The 20,669-nt window shown below is 40.6% G+C and overlaps 1 protein-coding gene across 1 annotated transcript in view; it reads left to right on the forward strand.

Annotated features, from left to right (window-relative positions):
* Window positions 1-9,951: 9,951 nt before the first annotated feature.
* Window positions 9,952-20,669, forward strand: part of TMX4 (thioredoxin related transmembrane protein 4) — a gene marked incomplete at its 5' end in the record, with an annotated part of 61,838 nt that continues 51,120 nt past the window's right edge. The window contains one exon of the mRNA XM_080615970.1: window positions 9,952-10,275. Within this exon, the coding sequence (XP_080472096.1) occupies window positions 9,952-10,275 (324 nt within the window). The remainder of the gene's footprint in view (window positions 10,276-20,669) is intronic.

The following is a 20,669-nucleotide window of genomic DNA, read 5'->3' on the forward strand; positions in this document are numbered from 1 at the left end:
AAATTATACTTTAATTATCAGTGGGAGCAGGATCATTAAGCTGTACAAAACCACTCTCAGAAAAGAAATATAGAACATATGACCCTATCTTTCTGCTAAAAGCTCAGCCCTTCTAAGAAGAGCAGAATTCAAACCTTCCCAACAAGACAAGTGCCACAAGATGCAGTGGAACTGCCTTGTGTGGCTGCTCTGTTAAGAAATGAAACCTGCAAAATGCAGTAGCCCCAAAAGAGATCATAATTTGTTATAAATTACTCATCTACTAACTCACCTGTTAAATTAATAATTCCTTAAACTCACAGCCAGTGGCCACTGGGTTATGTTTGTATGTCATTTGATGCATGTACTAGATGTCACACATACATAACAACAGCAGTCAGATATACCCTTTATGAGTGAGGCTGATAACTTATGTGGCACAGCCACTCAATCAGGTGACTCCTCAAGAGTGAATATAAAATTCTGGCACACGAAATACCACCATAGCAACAAAGACAGCCTGGCAACAGCAGCTGCTGCACAGGAAAAGATTGGAAGGGGAGGGGTAATCTTGTACGAAAGTCCATTTCCTGGCAAAATCAGTTTTTTCCCTTCATATTATCATCACAAATGTCTGTAAAATCCTGGGAGAATAAAGATGAATGCACAATGTTTGAAATTACAACACAAGTAGTTTCTTTGTGTATATGAAATGACCCAGTCACTGCTACGCTCACGTTTTACCCTGGATAGATTGATTTGACACACAGCTGGCACCTATGGATGATCTCTGTGTCACAGGAAAGAGTCCATGCTTCTCCGTACGGCAACCTATATGAGGAAGAATGAATCCCTGATGGCTTGGACAAAAGATGCTGCCAAACAGAATTCCTTACCCACTGGCACCTGAGACCTTCACCATGACTCTTTTCGTGTCATAGTGGGATTAATTCATTATTGTTGCATCAGCTCTGTGTGTGTGCTTTTCACGGGTGCATTTCATATGCAGAATCTGAAGCTGAAACTGATCTGGATAGAAATACTTACCTTTTACTCAGAAACTTTCCTCCCCCTCACCCTGTCACAGCCCTGAGGGGACTAATAAGCTACATAGCTGCTCTGGATCAGTTCTTCCCTGGGGGTGCCCCCACCCATGGCCCAGGACCCCCTTTAATCTCAGCTTGGGGCTATCAGTCCCTGCCCCAGTGATGGTGCAGGATGCCAGTCTCCAGCCTGGCCATGTATCCACCGCCCCAGGCCCACCTCATGGCCTGACATCCCAGCCTGGTTTCAGCCAGGATGATATAACATCCCCATCCCCATGGCCCCACCATCCTGGGTTTGTGTCTGACACTACTTGCCTTCACCCTTCACCAGTCTTGATCCAGACATCTGCCCACAGGCTGACATCCTGTCTCAGCACCATGGAGGTGGCCTGATATCCTGGGCTGGGGATGCACACTAGACCTGCCCTGCTTTTCTACTGGGGGTGGAGGGATGGGCCCTGGCTGGTGAAGTTCTTTCCTGCTGTTTCTCCAGTCCATGAGACTCCTCGATAGCCACTGGCCCTTGTGGTGCCCAACACTTCCTGCTTAACTAACCTCTATGTTAATAAAACTATTACCAGAGAAAACTAAATTAACACAATACTTGCACATTTAAAATCACAAAATGCATTCCCTGGGAAGTGTTAATTCATCTTTTTTCATGTAGTATAACCTGCTCTTGCTTCCCTGTGCAGTTTATGGCATAATACATTTTTGCAGCTTGTTACAATCAGTCCATAAAACTTACAACACATTGAACAATGTTGAAGTTAACTGTGGTGAAAAACTTTACAGCCTACCAGATTTGTTCAGTCACAGCTGGTATAGACTGCCAAAGGTCCACTGTCTTCAAAGCTGTGCCTTTGTTTATACCAGCATAATCATAGAATGGTTTGGGTTGCAAAGGACCTCAAGATCATCTATGCCTTTGGGGAAGGAATTGTTCCTAATCTCCAGTCTAAACCTTCCCTGGCACAGCTTGAGGATGGCTTTTTTTTTCCTGTCACTTGTTACTTGGGAGAAGAGACCAACCCCCACCTCACTACAACCTCCTTTCATGGTATCTTTTGGAATCATAATGAGACACAGCATAGGCTTTCTCTGGATTCCCTTCCATAATAATTGCCACAAAGCTGTTACGTGTATCGCTATGACACAGCAGTATCTGCTTCTAGGAAAGAGGAAAACAGCCCTCAGCTGTATTTCCTATTAGCAAAGTAGAGTCATGTCCTATGGAAGTGTCGTGGTTTAGCAGTAGCAGTCAGTTTTTCTACTGGTGCAGTGCTGTGTTTTGACTTTCGACCTGAGAATAATATGATAAAGCTGATGTTTTCAGTTGTGGGTCAGAATGTTTACCCTGACCAAGGACTTTGTGAGTCTCCTGCTCTGCCAGGGAGGAGGAGAAGCCGGGAGGAAGCAGGGACAGGACACCTGACCCAAAATAGCCAAAGAGGTATTCCATACCACAGCACGTCATGCCCAGGAGGTAGAACTGAGAGTGGCCCGGAAGGGCTGGAACATGGCAGGGTGGGGGTGAGGTACCGGTTGGTGAGCGGTTGTATTCTCTTGCTTGTTATTTCCTTTATCATTATTACTATTAGTGGTAGCAGTAGTGATTTGTGTTATACCTTAGTTATTAAACTGTTCTTATCTCAACCTGTGGGAGCTGCATTCTTTCGATTCTCCTCCCCGTCCCTCCAGGAGAGGAGGGAAGAAAGGTGGGGGGGGAAGTGGACTTCGTGGTTCTGATTTACGGCCTGGGCTTAAACCACTACAGGAAGGTAATGAATTTAGGCCTACATTGTAAGTTTGAAACAGTTTTTTTACAAAAGAATACATTAAAGCTGGAGCCAGGATGCATTGGATGGCAGCAGAGGAGATTCTGAGTCTGTTTTCAGATCTGCCCCAATCTTCTTTCCTTAGACTCAAATAAATTACTTAATCTTTCAAGTCTCTATAGATGACTCTGTTGCCCATTTAGTTCCTAAAGCTCAGCACATACAAGCCCTGAATTTCTAGAGACAAGGGCTTGGTGTAAATAGCTTAAAAATGAAGGGTCTCTACACCAGCAGATATATTTAATTTCCACTCAACGTTTATAGAAAGGTGTTTATAATTCTCCCAGATTATAAGAAATTTAAGGAGGTATTTTGTGTTGAGTTTGGTGCATTGGTAATTTGACAGATTCTCAGTTTTATGCTGTTACTTTTATAGATTTTCCCACTGCTGTTTTGTCTTCTGACAATCCTCACAAAGAAAGCCAAAATGACTTTGATGGTGTACCTTATCTTGAAGTAAAGCGGCTTATCTTATATTTTATGTCTGACTATAATCCACTAACATTCTTCTCTATTTTCAGAGGTATTCCTACAATACACAATCCTGAATCATCACAGACTTTCATTCCCGTTCTGGCTATTTTACAGAACTTGCAATTGTAAAGGGTAAAATTCCACAACTGACAACACATTAGTCACAAAGCAACAGAACACCATTTACGTATTTGAAAACAGTTGCTCTAAACTATACTTCTAAGACTTGGAGCAATTGTGTTGTGATGTAAATCTTGAGCCACAATATCCCTTAGTATGAACTGTAACTCTTGATGGGAAAAAAAACCCCAAACAACTCCCAGTTACATTTCATAGAAACACAGAATGGTTTGGGTTGGAAAGGACCTTAAGACCATCAAGTTCCAAATTCCTGCCATGGGCAGGGACATCTCACACTAAACCATGTCACCCAAGGCTCTGTCCAACCTGGCCTTGAACACTGCCAGGGATGGAGCATTTAACACTTTCTTGGGCAGCCTGTTTCAGTGGCTCAGCACCCTCACAGTAAAGAACTTCCTTACACCTAACCTGAACTTCCCCTGTTTAAGCTTAAACCCATCACCCCTTTGTCCTTTTGCTACAGTCCCCGCTGAAGAGTCCCTCTCCAGCACCCTTGCAGGCCCCCTTCAGACACTGGAAGCTGCTCTGAGGTCTCCACGCAGCCTTCTCTTCTCCAGGCTGAACAGCCCCAACTTCCTCAGCCTGTCTTCATACGGGAGGTGCTCCAGCCCCTGATCATCCTCATGGCCTCCTCTGAACTTGCTCCAATGTTCTTCTTGTGTTAAGAATACCAGAACTGCACACAGTACATTTAATTCAGTTTTTAACATTGCTAATCTAAAAAAGCTCTGGTCACTAATAACATGTCTAAGGGAAAAAAGGACTAGTTAGTCTCATACAATCTACTAGCATACAAGCACAACTTCCTAGGTCAGCCTAAGGATAATAATGTTCTCCACGACAATAAAGCTCAAGCTAAAAGCTATTATGGCCTATCCAAACTCTCATGTTGCTTAATCATTCCTAATTTTAATAAGGATTTTTCATGATTTAGTGCATTCTCTTGAAAAAATAGAATACCATGAGCCAGAAACTCACAGTAGCTGCTGCAGTAGTCTAGGATTTAGGTAAAAATTATGAAGCTGGAAATACAGGTACAGTGAATGGTTTGGTTGATGGTACTGTCACTCTGTGGCAGGAAAAATCACTAACAGGTAAAGCACTTGGCTGTCTGGGAGGCAATCTGCTCTAACAGGGTGCCTGCTGAGCAATCAGAAACAACATTTACCAACCTCCCAACCAGCAGACATTGTTAGGAAGCATAAAGACATTGTCAGAGAAAGGAGGTTAAACGGAGGAGGAAAAATGCCTCTCTTAAAGAAGACCACAGGCTACAAGTCAGTATTCATGAGCAGAACATAGCTAGCAGTAGGAGAGGAAGAAACAGCCAATGTCTGTTTATTCCATAGCAGCACAAGATCACCAAACAGTGCTGATCACCTTACACTCATTTTCTCTTCACACTTTGTATCAGACACTAAGCTCCAGAATACCAAAAGTCCTCTTGTTCCAGGAAAAGAAAGACAAAAGAGAACTAATAGGTCAAACTGAAAGGGTCTGATCACATCTTGGTTGAAAGAGGCCCTTTGAAAGCAAATAACATAAATTATCTTGCAATTATATTTTCTATGAAATTATGTAACAGTTTTGATGAAGCAGCTGATGATTAATTTAGGATTCAACATTCATTCTCCCAGTAGTCTTGTAAATATATAAAAGGTCATGACATATCATTTTGAATAAGGAAGAGCAATTATTATAAAGAAATCTAATGTTTCAGAGCAGGCAGCAGAGGCAGAACTGTGATCATAACAAAGCTAAAGGTGAACATCACAGCCTGTAATAAAGAATACCTCTAGACTTCTCTGAATGCAGTGAGATTTGCAGTAGTCACAGGGAATATCTGGCACATGCATTGATTTGGATTAACATTCCCATCATCGGTGTTGTCAGTATTTCACAGCTATCTGCAAGCAGACTGCTTATAAAATTATTCTGAATGTAAATGTCAATTAAAGTATATGTTTTATTTACTCAACAGAATCACCAAGAACGATCCACATTGAACAATAGACATTATGTGCTTTTCCAGGGCCAAGAATACGTTAACTTCTTTAGAATCGTGTAATACACCAAGAATTCAACCATGACTATAGCCTCATTTAGCACATACACATTGTTGGCTGTTTGGACAAGGACAGTTTGTTACTGTCTAAGTTAGCAAGAAAGAGAGGAAGTATGCTCATGGTGAGCGTTATCACTCCCCTAAGAGACCAGGATCTTACAAGAAGTCTTAGACAAGCTGAAAACTGAGTTCAGATTTCCAAGAAGCCTAATCAAATACTGTTTTCTCTGCTCTCCTACATGCCTCAGCACTGATAAAAACCCACAGATGTTTCAGATATGATGCAATAGCAAGAATTAACAGAGCAGTAGAGGGTGGGGGAAAAGATCTTGTGCTTAATGTTATATAAATGTCAATTGACAACATTTGATATTATTTGGTACCAAGTTTGTCAGTAAAATTCTAACCATTGATACTATCTCAAAACTGACATAATAGGAATCTTGACAAAGTATTTGAATTAACGCTGCCTTGCAGACTGGCTCAGTAAAAGTGCATAAAAGAAAGCAGAGGAGAAACACAGGAACGTGACTTCAGCTTGGCATCTCAAAGTCACCAAAAACGCAGTAATGTGAGCTCCTCACTGCAAAGCCAGAGCAGTATCAGTCCTGCTTCAAGAGAGCTTCAAATTCAAGTGCCTGATCATACACAGCACTGTGTATATAATATGTGTATATAATACTTGGCATTTCATTGATTTTCATTGAGCTGTAAGTACCGATTTCTTCTTGGGATCAGTTCATAAAAGGTGATATTCACAGACAGAAATGGGACATTGGAGCTCAAGAGGCCCTTAGCATGAAGGCTGCCTCTATTTAGTATCCAGAATTTTACATGAATATTAATGATGGGCATTATTTTTGATAGGAGATGCAAAATGCTAACATATGACTCTATAGATGATCTTTAAGGTCCCTTCTAACCCTAACCATTCTGTGATTTGCACAAAGGTAGGCTCTACAGTGAGGGAAGCAAGCATTTCAGAGTCAGAACTCCTTGCTGCCTTCCTTTCTTTACCACTCTTCATCACTGAAAACCTCCTCCTACGTCAAATCACTGATCTAAAATATGGACAAGGGTATTACCTGATAAGCATTTTGCAAGCTGTTTGTGTATGTCAGATATTAGCCTGACAGAGACATGTATGGCTGAAGCACATGGCAAATCTGTGAGGGACAGAAGATGCATCTTCTGCAGGATTCTGGATGCTGCTGCCAAAATGTGAGTTTGGCCCCAAAATAGGAGTGAGGTTTGGTGACAGGAGAAATTAATTGGCCTCATCTTTTGATACTTCAAGCTGAAAGACAGAAGACATCATCTGGAGGTGGTGTTTTAATCATACCAATGTACAACTGTTACATTTTCAAAGGTTTTGCTGTATTCCCAAATAAAGGTTTTCTTGTTTCAGAAATCCAGTTAAAGTTTGAGTAAGAGGGTGCCTGTTAAGATAACTGGGGAATGTATTTGGTGATACTTGATATTTTGGCAAAAGGAGAAGATTTATCCTTGGGTAGCACATACTACATATAATAACTATTTCAATTTGGCCTGTGCTGCTCCCAACAGTTCAGCTTCAAGAGGCTTTTCTGCATAACTTTTAAATCTCAAAGCTTAGGAAGCAGATAGGAGTTGGATTTTCATTTTAATATGTCAAGTTCTGTACTCTAATGAAGAGTCTTAACCTCTGTGGAAGGCCACCTTCTTTCTAAGAGATGCAGACAGCCGCAGCCCACCTCTAATGGCAGCATTTCTATGGCCTGAGAAAAGGCTATTAGGAATATGCTGCCTTACAGTGCTATAAAAATGAGTTAAAAGCCATTTTGCTGCTGGGTATTTTATATCTACAGCTACTCAGAAAGAAACCTGTGGTCTCATAAATTTGAGAGAGGGAAATGTGTACAACACATCTTTATAGGTACAAAATGAAAAAAGAAAGGTTGTTTTATGTATAATATATAAGATCACCAACAGATTTCAGTATATGAAAATACTATTAAAAATTTAAAGGGATATTATATGTCCCTTAATACTAAATGGTTGAAGATCAGCTGTGCATGAAAAACAGTGACATTATCAAAGTGAACTGTATCTATTGAAGATATTGTGTAACTGTAACAGAGCTGCTGCAGTTGTGTCTTTGGGGATATTTTTGTTCTAACTTCCCAATCCTGGGTGTTTAGTTGCCTGCAATAAACACCCCCTGGCATGACATTTCTCTGCCTTCCTAAACTACACTTTCAGAAATGGGCATGCTATATGCAAAGGGACTGTTTTGCTCTCTGGTGGATTTGTTACATTGCATTAGTTAATCTGTGAAGACTCTCCAGTGCTAACTGGGCTTGACACGGTGGCAAACAGGGGTGCTTTGTCTGTGCCATGGCATACAAATGAGTTTCCCCAGATACACTAAGAAATTACTACACTGCATTCATGATCATTTCCCATGGCATTACTATTCATTCTTGATTAGCTCTGCTTCCTTTAACTGTATCACACATTTGAGTCATATTTCAGGTAAGTAACTCTGGGGGTAGATAAGTATTAGTGAGGTGTCTGCAAAACATACTCACATTCCCCCTCCATTTGTAATTTAAAAGCCAACCATTCTGGCACAGTTATAACCTACATGGAATAAGAGCCTACCAAGCAAAGTGCTGCCAGAACCTTTAAAGGAAATTGCATAGCAACCCTACACCTCTTTCTGCCTGTCCCCACATCAGTAAGCAAGAGAAAACTTTATGTTCTTCTGTAGCAACCAGTGCAACCCACCACAGTACATAGAAACTGTTCAGATACTCACAGATTAAGGGGAGGTTGCGTTTTGAAGCCCTTACCCTCTAACAAGCTAAGCTTGAGCTGCCCCAAAGGCCTTCTAAACCATCCTGGCTGAGTGTGCTGAAACAGCTCTGGAGCACTACTCAAATACCTCCAGCTGACACTGCTGATTCAAAACCTGAAGAACTGGGTCTTAAAGATGTGCCTGATTTTGGCAACAGAGTCAAACATGCTTGGAAGCATGGGAGTAGTCACCCAAAGAAGACAATTCCTGGGCTTCCTAGTAAACTGGTATATAGCCCAGTGATTAAGGAACATAGTGATCATCAAATCCCGTACAATTAAACACACTAGTATTTGTCTAAATTCAGGAATCTGCTTGTTATAAATGTAATTGCTGTGGTCTGTGACCCATTAGTGAACTATTTCATATAAAACGCCATAATAGCTTTGTGATTTAGACTCACTATTAAACACTCTTTCCAACAGCAGTAATTTGGCAGTGATTTGCTTGTTGTAAGTGTTCAGTGGAGAACAATTTCCTTGTAGTCAGTAATTGCCATATCTCAAATAATTCTAGCTTTTTAGTATCGATTTTAAGGGAACTTTATGAAGAGTTACATATGAATATTCAAGAAGGATTGTATTAAAAATACAACTGGTAGAGTACAATATATCAGATTGAAAGAGAAAGATCCCTACTCATTACAGTATACTTCTAAAATATAGCGATAATAATTACTTTCATATTTCAGAAATAAGGCTCCTAGCACTGACACTTTTATTTACATCAAACTTACTCTCAAGTTATCAAAGTCTTTGTAGTATGATTCTGGTATATATTATTTTTAGGTTGCATTTTGTTTGATTCACTCCAGGTTTAGCCTTGACAATTTTTCACAAATCAATTCCAGCTAAAAGCTTCCTCAATGACAATAAAAATCACAAGCTAATAGATATTTGCTGCAGATAACTTGCAAGTCAACAGGCACCTATAGGAGGTAAGTTTTACACAGGAGAACTCCGAAGCAGGAAAGAAAAGATGGAGAGCCAGAGCTTGCTTCCATTAACAGCACAAGTTTTCCACCTGTTTAATCAGGATGTACCCCAAGTTTTGTGGCTTCATATGACTGAAACTCCTGAGAAATGTATTATTTTGAAAACCATGGGAATAGTACAGAAATGGTACAACTTCAAAAGGACCAACTTCAGAACAGCAGCTTCCACAGTTTGCAAGATTATGACAGGATGGCATGAGCAAAAGCCCAAAGGGATACTGAAAGAACTGACTATAAAACTGTACAGTAAAAGCATGTATAGTAAAAGCCTGCTGACATACATAAAAAGCACATACAGCCTTCAAGATTTCATACAGAGTGGAAAACAAGAGGTGAGAGTACGAGCATTTACCACAAGTCTTCTCCCAGTAATATTTTCATCTTCCTCCATTAAAAATAATTGGCCACTTAGAAGTAAACCAAGGTCCTTGAGTAATAAGAACTGCTACAAAGCAGTAATAAAGGAGAATCTCCATCCTTTATTGGATGCAGTGGGAAACGTAGTGAAAAAAGATGAGGAAAAGGCTGAGGTGCTTAATATCTTCTTTGCCCCCTGAGCTGGAAGACAGAGAAGAATGAAGCCCCAAAATCCAAGGAGAATTGGTCAGCAATCTGCTACACCACTTAGACACAAAGAAGTGCAGAAGAAAATCCATCTAATGGTACTGAGAGAGTTGGCAGAAATGCTCACCAAGCCACTTTCTATCACATATCAGCAGTCCTGGTTCACCAGGGAGGTCCCAGTTGACTGCAGGTTTGCAAATGTGACGCCCATCTACAAGAAGGGCCAGGAGGAGGATTCAGGGGACTACATGCCTGTCAACCTGACCTTGATGCTAGGGAAGGTTATAGAACAGCTCATTTTGTGTGACATCATGCAGTATATACAGGACAACCAGGTAACCAGGCCCAGTCAATTTATAAAGTCAGGTCCTGCTTGACCAACCTGATCTCCTTCTATGACAAGATGATCTGCTTAGTGGATGAGGGAAAAGCTGTGGATGTTTCTACCTAGAATTTAGTGAACTCATTGACACTGTGTCCCTCAGCATTCTCCTGGAGAAACTGGCTGCTCGTGGCTTGGACAGGTGTACTGTCTGTGGAGTAAAAAACTGGCTGGATGGCTGAGCCCAGAGTGGTGGTGAGTGGAGTTAAATCCCTTTGTCAGCCCATCACAAGTGGAAGCCGGTGAAGGTTCTGGAGCACAAGTCTGATGAGGAACGTCTCAGGGACCTGGGGGTGTTTAGTCTGGAGAAAAGGAGACTCGGGAGATCTTACTGCTTTCTACAAATATCCAAAAGGAGGTTGTAACAAGGTGAAGGTTGGCCTTCTCCCAGGTAACAAGCAACAGGACAAGAGGAAATGGCCTCAAGTTGTGTCATGGGAGGTTTAGGCTGGATGTTAGGAAAGTTACTTCACCAGAAGGATTGCCATGCATTGGAACAGGCTGCCCAGGGAAATGGCTGAGTCACCACCCCCCTGAGGTATTCAAGAGACATGTAGACGTGGCACTTAGGGAGATGGTTTAATGGTGGACTTGGCAGTGCTGGGTTAACATTTAGACTTGATGATGTTCAAGGTCTTTTCCAACCTTACCAATTCTATGGTTCTGCGATTCTGATTCATAACCCTCAGAGATCCAGAAAAAAATCCAGCTCATTTAAGTAAATAAAATCTAATATTCTTAGAACCAGACTGTCACAGCCCCAGTGATTACACAAAAACAACTTCTGAGACAAAACATGACAAATAAAAAAAGGCAGAACCTGAGATCTAACATTTATGGCAATAATTTGGAAAAATGACTAAGCAATCATGATCAACATACGAATCATCAATAGAAACACCATCTGTTACCAGGCCAACGACAGGAAAAGGACAACACCGCCATTATAACAAGTCCTAGCTCATCTTTTACTCCTTTATTACATTTGGAAGACCACCCCACACTAAAGGGTATACCATTATCTGAGGGATAATTTATGATTTGTAAGGTACCCCAAAGCTTTAAATGCCTATATGAACAGAAAGGAAGATACTGATATTGATAAACAATTTGATTTGGAACAACACTTGGTAACTGGTAGAGATGTCAGGAATGAAAATTGAAACAACACAGGCTTTGCCTCCCAAGGATCCAGACTTGCACAGAATATCAAGACAGTAGCTAATCCTACAAAATACTGTTTCTGTTTAATGCTATTTATCAAACCAGTATGACCAACTGGCAAAAGAACATAAGCATGATTACAGATATTCCTGTTCTGCTGTCAGCTAGTAAGGATACTGATTTTGTTCCCTACTTTCCATATTTATGTTGACATGAATAAGCAACACGTTCTAATATACCACTGATTTAACTTTTCTCCTTCGTAAGCAAGGAATTTAAGGTATAATTATAAATAAAGATTTAAAATTTGCTTAGAGTACAGTTTAGATGTATAAATACACAATTAAAATGTTTACTGCTGCTTTAGATTAGATACTTCTAATCCGTGTCAATGTTATTTAAAGAGACAGAAAATATTCCTCCCAAATTTTTTCAGGGGCAGTGTTTAAAGCAGCACAAAACCTGCTTTAATTACTGCAAGGCAGCTAAAAATCATCTGCTTGTGTGTAGCTAAGTGGGATTAGGGAAACACTAGACCAGATCTGAACATGCTCTGTGCTTGAATTGGATCAAGACTTTCACAAGACCTCTGATACCCAAGTTAAGGATTCCCAGGAGGTCCGTATCTTCATGGGCACTCAATGCCATGGCCAGGTATTTAACAAGTTAGACTATATGAAGAAATTTGGCTCTGATTTGGATGCTGAGCTATTCTTTGAAAACGGAACTCATTAAGCTATTCAACATCTCTGATTTAACATCCTACCTGCCTCAAGGATGGGAGCAAGAGCTACAATTCAACTTAAATTTGCTTTACAGCTTTCTGGGTTCCAGGATACTTTTCCTGACTTTCACATTCCAGTGGCTGTGTTTTCATTAGTAATACAACAGAAAGCCACAGTGTAGTACTCACACACATGCCAGCATGCACACACACCACCAGCGGGGAAGTCCCCTACTTGCTATACTCTTTACTGACAGTGCCCTACCTTGATGCAGGCTACTCCTGGTGTCCACCACAGGATGCTTGGCCAAGCCCAGGTGGGGAGGTCTTGGTGCTACAGGAAAACTTCTGGCAGTGCCAAACCCAGTTCTGGCAGCTGCTGGTTCTGCTTCAACATCTCTTCCTCACTGTTGCAAGTTCTTAGGATTTTTTGAACACTACTTTTCAATCTGATGCCTTCTTTAGCTCTGAAATCTCTTGGTAATTCTGACTGATGGTTGTCTTCCACTTTCATCTGAGTGGTTTTGGACAAGTGTGCTCACAGTCTTTCTGTGAAGCCCAGCCACACACCCCATTTAGGCTGCTGCTCCTACCTTGGCAGGTGGTGTTACCCAGGCTGTTTGCCATGGGGAGGCTGAGCCAGCACACTGCGTTCTTCTAATGCTTGTGGATACAGACATTTACAAACAAGCCTGGATGAGCTGAGGTGGTTTATACTACAGGCAAGAATAGGGGAAACTGTTATTGCTTAAATTTCTGATTAAAAGCTACAGATGGTCTTTCTCAATGACTTTTCTGCGTAGCTCAGCCTATCTGGAGCTGCTAAGTACCATCACACTTAAGATCGAGTTTATTATACAACAAAGTTATGACTCCTCCTGCATTCACATGTGTTTCAATATCCAAGCATCTATTACTGTTTCTGAGAGCAGAACTGGAGCTTTTCTGCTTTTCTATAGAATATCTAAGGACCATTTTGAGGTAGGATACTCCTTAGCACAGGTATGCAAAGCTAAGAATCCAGGAAACTGTCTTCCCTTGAAGCCATGCTTGAGTTCTTTCCCCTTCTTCCACCTTTAGTTTATCTACTCAACTGAACATATGCCTTGTTCTCACACAGAACACTTGCTCCTCACACAGAAGTGCCTGAGAAATGATGGGAATGCTAAGTGGCATGTGAGATCATTTTTGAATAAGATTGAGCCTGAAAGCTCTTCAGAACTTCAGACTTCCTCTTCTATGAAAAGAATATGAAATATGTCAGCCCAGCTACTGTGACCACTCATTTATGCTAATGGACTTTGATGAGAACTTCTCTCATCAACAATTTTTAATGCCTCTTCAAAGTGTTTCAGATTCTTAATAGGCTCTAATAGTGTTGGGAACTGAAAGACATCAGGATGAATTATGCTTTCACAGTAACATTATAGTGTCATTCTCTCATTGTTAGAACTTTAAAACAGTAGTTAGGGTTAGAGTGACCTCAAATGCACATCAAATCCTGAGCCATTCTGAAATCCTTTTAGCTTTCATTATGACTTGGTTTATTCTGCAAACACAACTTACTCTAAAATCTAACTGTAAGGAAACAGGAATTGGACTTTAATGTGAATATGAAGAGCCACAGCAATGTTGGCTAGAGAAAATAGCATTATGAAGAAAGGAAATTCATTCTTATGATCCCATCCCATGCTTTTACTACTTATAATAATATTACAATAATGTCAGAAGAATCCATGCAAGCCAAGATCTCAGCCAGAAGTTCTTGAAATTAAAAATCAAACCAAACTAAACCACTGAGGGAAAACAAACTTTCTGCTTTCTTAAGGCAGAAGAAACCCCAATCAGGCAGTCATGGCAAGCTCAGTCAGAGAGGCAGCTGTAACAGTACATAAAAACAGGCAAGTGATTACCTCTATTCCTGCAAGCTTGGACACGGCAAAGAACAGATGGATCAGAGATAGGTGCACATCTGCACATTCCAAAATGCACAAATCACAGAATGGCTTGGGTTGTAAAGGACCTTAAGATCATCCAGTTCCAACCCTCTCCCATGTGCAGAGACACCTTCCACCAGGCCTGGTTGCTCAAAGCCCTGAGACAGTAACCCAGGACAGTTTGTGGTACGCAGTAGCGGGACTTACCAGGGTGACATTTAGCAGCTAATTCATTTGAACATGGAAAGAACCACTACATGCTGATACACAAGTATTAGGGAGGTTTGACTTAAGAATTTTCAGGAAGGAGCCCCTTTTAATATGCAGAGTTGCAAGCCATGAAAAACAGCAGTGTGCTCATCTATCATATACAGACTGACATACTGAAATCCTTCCTGAGAAGGATGCAAAACTTAGCATTAAATGGTGTTACAGCTTGATTAATAGAAGCCACAAGGTAACTAGGGTTGTATTTATAATGCAAAGAATATAACTAAGGGCTAGAAGCCATTTATTGTGCCTCGTGCTTCTTACTGGTTGGCTCTAACACTCCACAGGAGCTTGGGGAAACATTGGGATTTAGAATGGGTTAGATAAACAAATCTGTGCCGTCAGTTCTAATGGCATTCATTCAGTTCTGCCCTACACTGAAAATACACCTTGCAACACCGAAAGAGCAAATGAGAATACCAGTTGCAAGTGCAGTAACCAGTGGAATGACATAGAAAGAGGAAGTATGTCAGAGGTTTTTATACCCATGTCAGTTTAGAGCCTACAACATGGCAATTTTGAGAAATGAGTTGTTTTTAAGTAAAAAGCTTTAGAGGCTTTTCAAAAAGGACATTACCCACTTGCTGAAAAATGTCAGGTCTGCTGGTGGCAAACACAAAAGAAATAGAGTCATCTAAAGTTGTTCTTCCTCACTTCTGTAGCACAGGGCAACAAGTTTTTTCAGTAAAACCATAACTGTTTTTTCCCCAAGAAGGAGAAGACAAACTGCCTTTAGAAGAGGTGCATTCCTACAGCCCTAGGTAATTAGCAAACAGAAAACTGTCAGAAACTGTTGGCAAGCCCAGGCAATGGTGACTCACAACAACAATTTCACAGCCAAAAAACTTTTTCTATACCTCTTCAGTCCCTCCTTTCTGTTATGTTCCATGTGGCTTTCAACTTTTCATTTGGTCATGTGCAATTGCATGTCTTGTGTGTGCTTTGGGAGTACAGAAGTGAACTGAGTGGCGTAAATTTGTAAAGAACAAATGAAACCCCATTCCCCTGGCAGTCGCGAGTTCTTGCTAAGCACCAGCACTATGTTCGCAATGTAAGACCTGATGACAGGATGCTTCTATTTGATACTTATTTGCTCACCTCTGTTAAACTGTAATATCATAGAATCATAGAATGGTCTGGATTGGAAAGGACCTTAAGATCATCTAGCTCCAACCCCCTGCTATGGGGCAGAGACACCTCACATTAGACCATGTCACCCAAGGCTCTAATATTCAGGAAGTTGAGCCCTCAAATAAGTGGAACACTCCTGGATTCTACTACCCCAGCCCATGATTCAGCAACTCTTTACTGGAGATAAAGGAAGGCCTATTAAATTGATCACAAGACGGATAGTAAACAAGTTGAGGTTTAATTCTGCTTTGATATTAATTTTGAATTTCATATCTGTGATTACAGTTGTGCTCTGAGGATGTGCAAGGGTTAACTAGTTATAATTCCCCTTCAAAAATGTGAAGTGCTACATAAGTGCTAAATACCATAAATTTTTCCAATAATGAATTGGCATAATTCCTAGACCTGATTACAACTCGTCCAAAAACCCCATGCATAATGCATCTGTACACAAAAAGGTACATCATCCATTATAGATGACCTTGAGCAGCCCAGAGAAAGGATTATTAGCCGAAGTAATCCACTAAGTATTTTGCTCTCTCTAAAATTGTCCAGAATTAATAGGTTGTAAAATATGTGTCTTTATTCTCCCCTATCTTGCAGTTAGTATGATAATAAAAGTTGTTTCTTTGATGTAGTAGGAATTAGGAAAGGTTCACTTGCAACAATACTAAATTAGTATTCATTTAGTCTGGACAGAATGCGGAATTAAGGAGCAATAGCAAAATGCAGGTATTATGGAGTAATAACACTGTTCTGATTACATAATACAGAAATATAGATACTACATAGCAATGCATCTTGAAAGCCTTCTAGGAGATGAAAGATTACAACATCCTTATAAATGGGTATCATCTCCATGTTCACAAAGAGCAAAAGAAAAGGATGAAGTGAATTAAATGGATTTCCCAAGATGAAATAAGGGCCAGACTGAGCTTGAAAACTTGGTCAGTCTCCTAAATTGTTGGGTAGCAGTCACACTGTCTTATCAAGGGATTTCCTTTATGATAGAGCTATTGTTTTATCTTGTTATTTGTCAAGAATGAAAATCCCCAGAATGGTCACATGGAGATACTTAACTCTGAAGGAAGTAGCTATTTGTAGTTAAAAAAGGAGACTATGTAGTGGGAGAGAGGTAAAAGACACAAAACACCATTTGCAACAGAAACATAAATCCTTGTGGGAAGAAGTCCCTAACAGTAAGCTCCCTGGTTTGTCAAGACCGAAGAGAAAAATCAATGCTGGAAGAAAGCAAGCGTAGTCTTAGGAGCCCTGATTTTATTTCACTTGCATAACAGCACAAGAAAATCTGGTGCCCCAATCATGCACAGTAACTTTTTGTTTTTAACTGCAGACAATAAGGAATTCTCAGTTTCTAAAACAAGACCCTAGACAGTTGTGGCGCCACACAGCACATACATCTTTTCAGCCAACTGAAGTTTCTCTCCTTGGGCAGCTAGCACTGCTAGTAAATTTTGGGGGAGATTTTCAGACTCAGCTTCAACTCTGGGCTTGCTTCAATGATTGATAGTCCTTTAGGACTCTCATCCACGCAGGCTGGAACAAAGAGCACAAGGTGACAGATGGCTCTTATCATCTTTGCCATTGCAACTCCAAATCTCATGAATTTCAGGGAGCAAGTCACTTGAGTCCCTGAAAAGGAAGAACAGGACTCAGGAATCCTCATCCCAGCCTTACCTTACACTCCCATACCCCCACCACGCACGCTGCTTGAGCTTGGAAACATAAAGACAACAGCAAAAGGCTGCTTGTCTGTTTGCTGCCCTGTTAGCAGAAATGGGTTGGAAAAACTGCATGTCTCCTTAATTTCTCTGCTCACTAGAACCCACCTCTGAGTTTGTTACTGGAATTAACAGCTGCATAACATGTTTAGATTGAGGCTGTTCAACCTTAAAACCAAGAAGTAATTGATTTAGGTATATCTGTCTCAGGCCCTTTCTAAATTACATCTAGAATGGTGCAGCTTGCAACCTGTCCTCGGTCTGAAGCCCTTAAGCCTTTATCTGAGCTATCAAATGCATTTGGCAACCTAAGTGTTACTCCAACCTGACTCCTATGCCCAAAAAAGAACAATCATCCTGTCAGTGTCACACCAACTGCTCAGAACACCTTCTGCAGACAGGAGCACTCCTTTTCACACCTTCTTCTGGCAATGAATTGCATCCTGACCTGGCCACTGCAGCTGCCATGAAGGCACATAGTCTTTCATGACTGTTTGGTCTTTAGCCTCTGAAGATTCCCCAAAATGTCAGGTAATCCCAACTACACAGCTCTTCTGAGATATGCCACTTGCCACCTAGGAGAATAGACTTGATTCTCACTATTTTCAGGAGAGATTATAAAATAACACTTTAATTTCCTTACAGGTTGTATTTAGTTCAAAGCAAAGCTAAGAGACAGCACTGGAGAGCTCTGCTTTGCTGTTGGCTGCTCTGAGTCATTCGGATTATTCTGAACCCAGCATCAGAACTGTTTATAAACCCAGCTTTATGAACAGACACCTGGGGAGAACTTGGCAGACAACTTTGTGCAGTGGCAAAAAAAAAAAAGTATCTATTTAATCCTTGGAACGTTCACAGTCTCCAGACAGCTGACCAAAGGAATACTGAGCTGCTTTTCCTGAATATGCATTTGCTGGTAGGTTCCAAAGGGTTAAGGGCTAGAAATAATTGCTAATAAAGTTGAATCCAATATTCTCAAAGGCATTAATGGGAATTGTTTCAGGCTCCAAATCAGTTAAAGCAGTTCTTAATTAAACTATTTAATAAATAACATCTAAAACAACTGAGCTGCTATCTTAAGCCTTAATAAGGAAAGGCTGATTCTTAAATGATTCTTTTGCAGACTCTCTGGCTGCAACAGAGGGGGTTGGACTGAGCTTTTACAGTAGAATAAAGCATTTCTATCAGTGATATAAACCTTGCTGTAATAACTTTGATTTCAATTGAGTTCAGCCAAGTTCGCAGCAGGTAAGAATATTTGAACAGTTCATAGCATTCTGAGCTGATGGCAATGCAATAACATGAGAGGCTCTTCCTTACATACAGGCTTTCATATTAGTACAATTTCAAATCAAGCATGTTGAGACATTTAAGCTCTTGGAGCTGGGACTGTCTTTGTTCTGTTTGTGCAGTGCCTAGCAGAGTGCAGTTCCAATACACAAACAGGGCTGATGGGTATTTCAGTAATGCAAACTGTAAGTGATTTACTTGCCTTTCACATACCTTCATGTCACAAAACAGATGCTTCTTCTGTCATGTGCAAGGGGTTGTATGTAATACACTTCTGAATAAGCAAGTGTGAAAGGCGTCAAAGACCTACCTGACAAACCATATGGCAGATTAATTTATAAAGGAGTGTACTTTCAGCTATACTGCCTGAGAACATGCTTGTCAAACAATTAAGTAGTCTACAGATGCACAAGAGTCTTAATATGGTGGGAAGCACTGACAAAACGCATGCAAGCTGCAATCCCCTGGGTGGCTCCAAGTACCTTCCTCCACTACAGTCCCACTGAAATGCACAACCAAGAACTACCACCAGCCAGTATTCTTGTGTGCTAAGTCCAATACAACAACATAAACCATCTTAATCTTGTCATTTTGTATCAGCTATGAGACACTGCCATTCTCAGCTCCCTCCGGCTTCCCTAATTATGACAATTCCCTGAAGGAAATAGGATTGTTATCTTGGAGGCCAATGCACTGCCCAGGCCATGTGAGCTGCTGCTATTGCTTGAGACCTGCTCAGAGGTCCCAGCAGTGATGAATAGTTCTAGTGACAATACTGCAGTTGAAATTTGTCAGCTAAAGGCTATGTCTTTTTAAAACTGTCATGTGCATGGTCTTAAAGGGGTATTAGCAACCACAAAAAGAAATCAGCAAGAGTAGATTTCTATTCACACCACAGAAACAGTGTGACTTCTTTCCTCACATAACGTTTTCCCTTCTATTAAATGATTTTGGTACTGTAAGACAGGAAACTCAATTCAAATGCTTTGTTCAACCCTGCTAAGTTTTCATTAGTGCAACTAAACCAAGGATTTGTTACATTAGTACTAGCAAAGCAAAATTCCACAGACCTAGTGCATATACTCCTGGACTGACAACTGCACAATGTGCAAGGAGCAAAAGTGCATCAAGTAAGCAGCAGAGTATGTCAGCTGTCAGATACTAGGAAATACAGCTTCTTAAATCTCTCAAAAATATAAGCTGAAAGCAAGAAAACTAAAAACCACCCAATGCAGACATAGTTTCCTAAGGCGTATCTTTTTTAATTCATATTTTAAACTTCAAGAATAAAAGAGTAACCCAATTACAACTCTAAGGATCTAATATTTTCATCCGAAGAATGCAAACCTATTTCCTATCACTAACAAAAGTATGTAGGCTGGGATTGTTTCCAGTTGAAACCTATTGTGATTTGCAGTCAAAACATAACATCCATTCCAACAACCATCCTAACTGTAGGCATAGAAGCAGTTCTATTCTGGAGGAAATAATCTTTATATCAGCTTTAGTTATGAATTGTCAAGACACTCTAAAATAGCATGCTCTTCCTGGTGCACCAGGATCACAGAAGAGTTTTCACAACGGATAAGACATTAATGGGGCCATTTCTGTTTTCTTTCCTGACAGTAAAACAGTTACTCAAGGCATGTTCTGCACAAGGGGAAAAAAAAGCAGTTCTTCACCTCATGGCAATAATACTTTTTCTCCTGCTCACAGATTTAGGCAGTTAGCTTGCAGCCTTCCCAAATGATTTCTGCTCCTGGAAAGAATGGTGGACATTCAGATCCCTCCTATCACAGACTAGCTGAGAAAGCACAATAAAAAGGAAGGGTCAAGAGTGGAGAGTATCACAGAAGCTGCAGGCTTTATAAATACTGTCTGACTAAGAGACTGCCTATCATTGCTGGAACACACTTTCATTCACTTTGGAAGCTGAAGTACTTATTCCACATCTAAAATAGTCAATATTCTCACATAGCCCTTCAGAGAACACCAGCTAAATTCCCATTCATGCATTTGTTCTATTCACACTCAGTGCAGGGCTATTTGACAACCACCTCATAACACTCAGTGTAGCAGCTTGCTCAAA

The sequence above is a fragment of the Psittacula echo genome, assembly GCF_963264785.1.
Source record: "Psittacula echo genome assembly, chromosome: 4".
Classification (NCBI taxonomy): Eukaryota; Metazoa; Chordata; class Aves; order Psittaciformes; family Psittacidae; genus Psittacula; species Psittacula echo.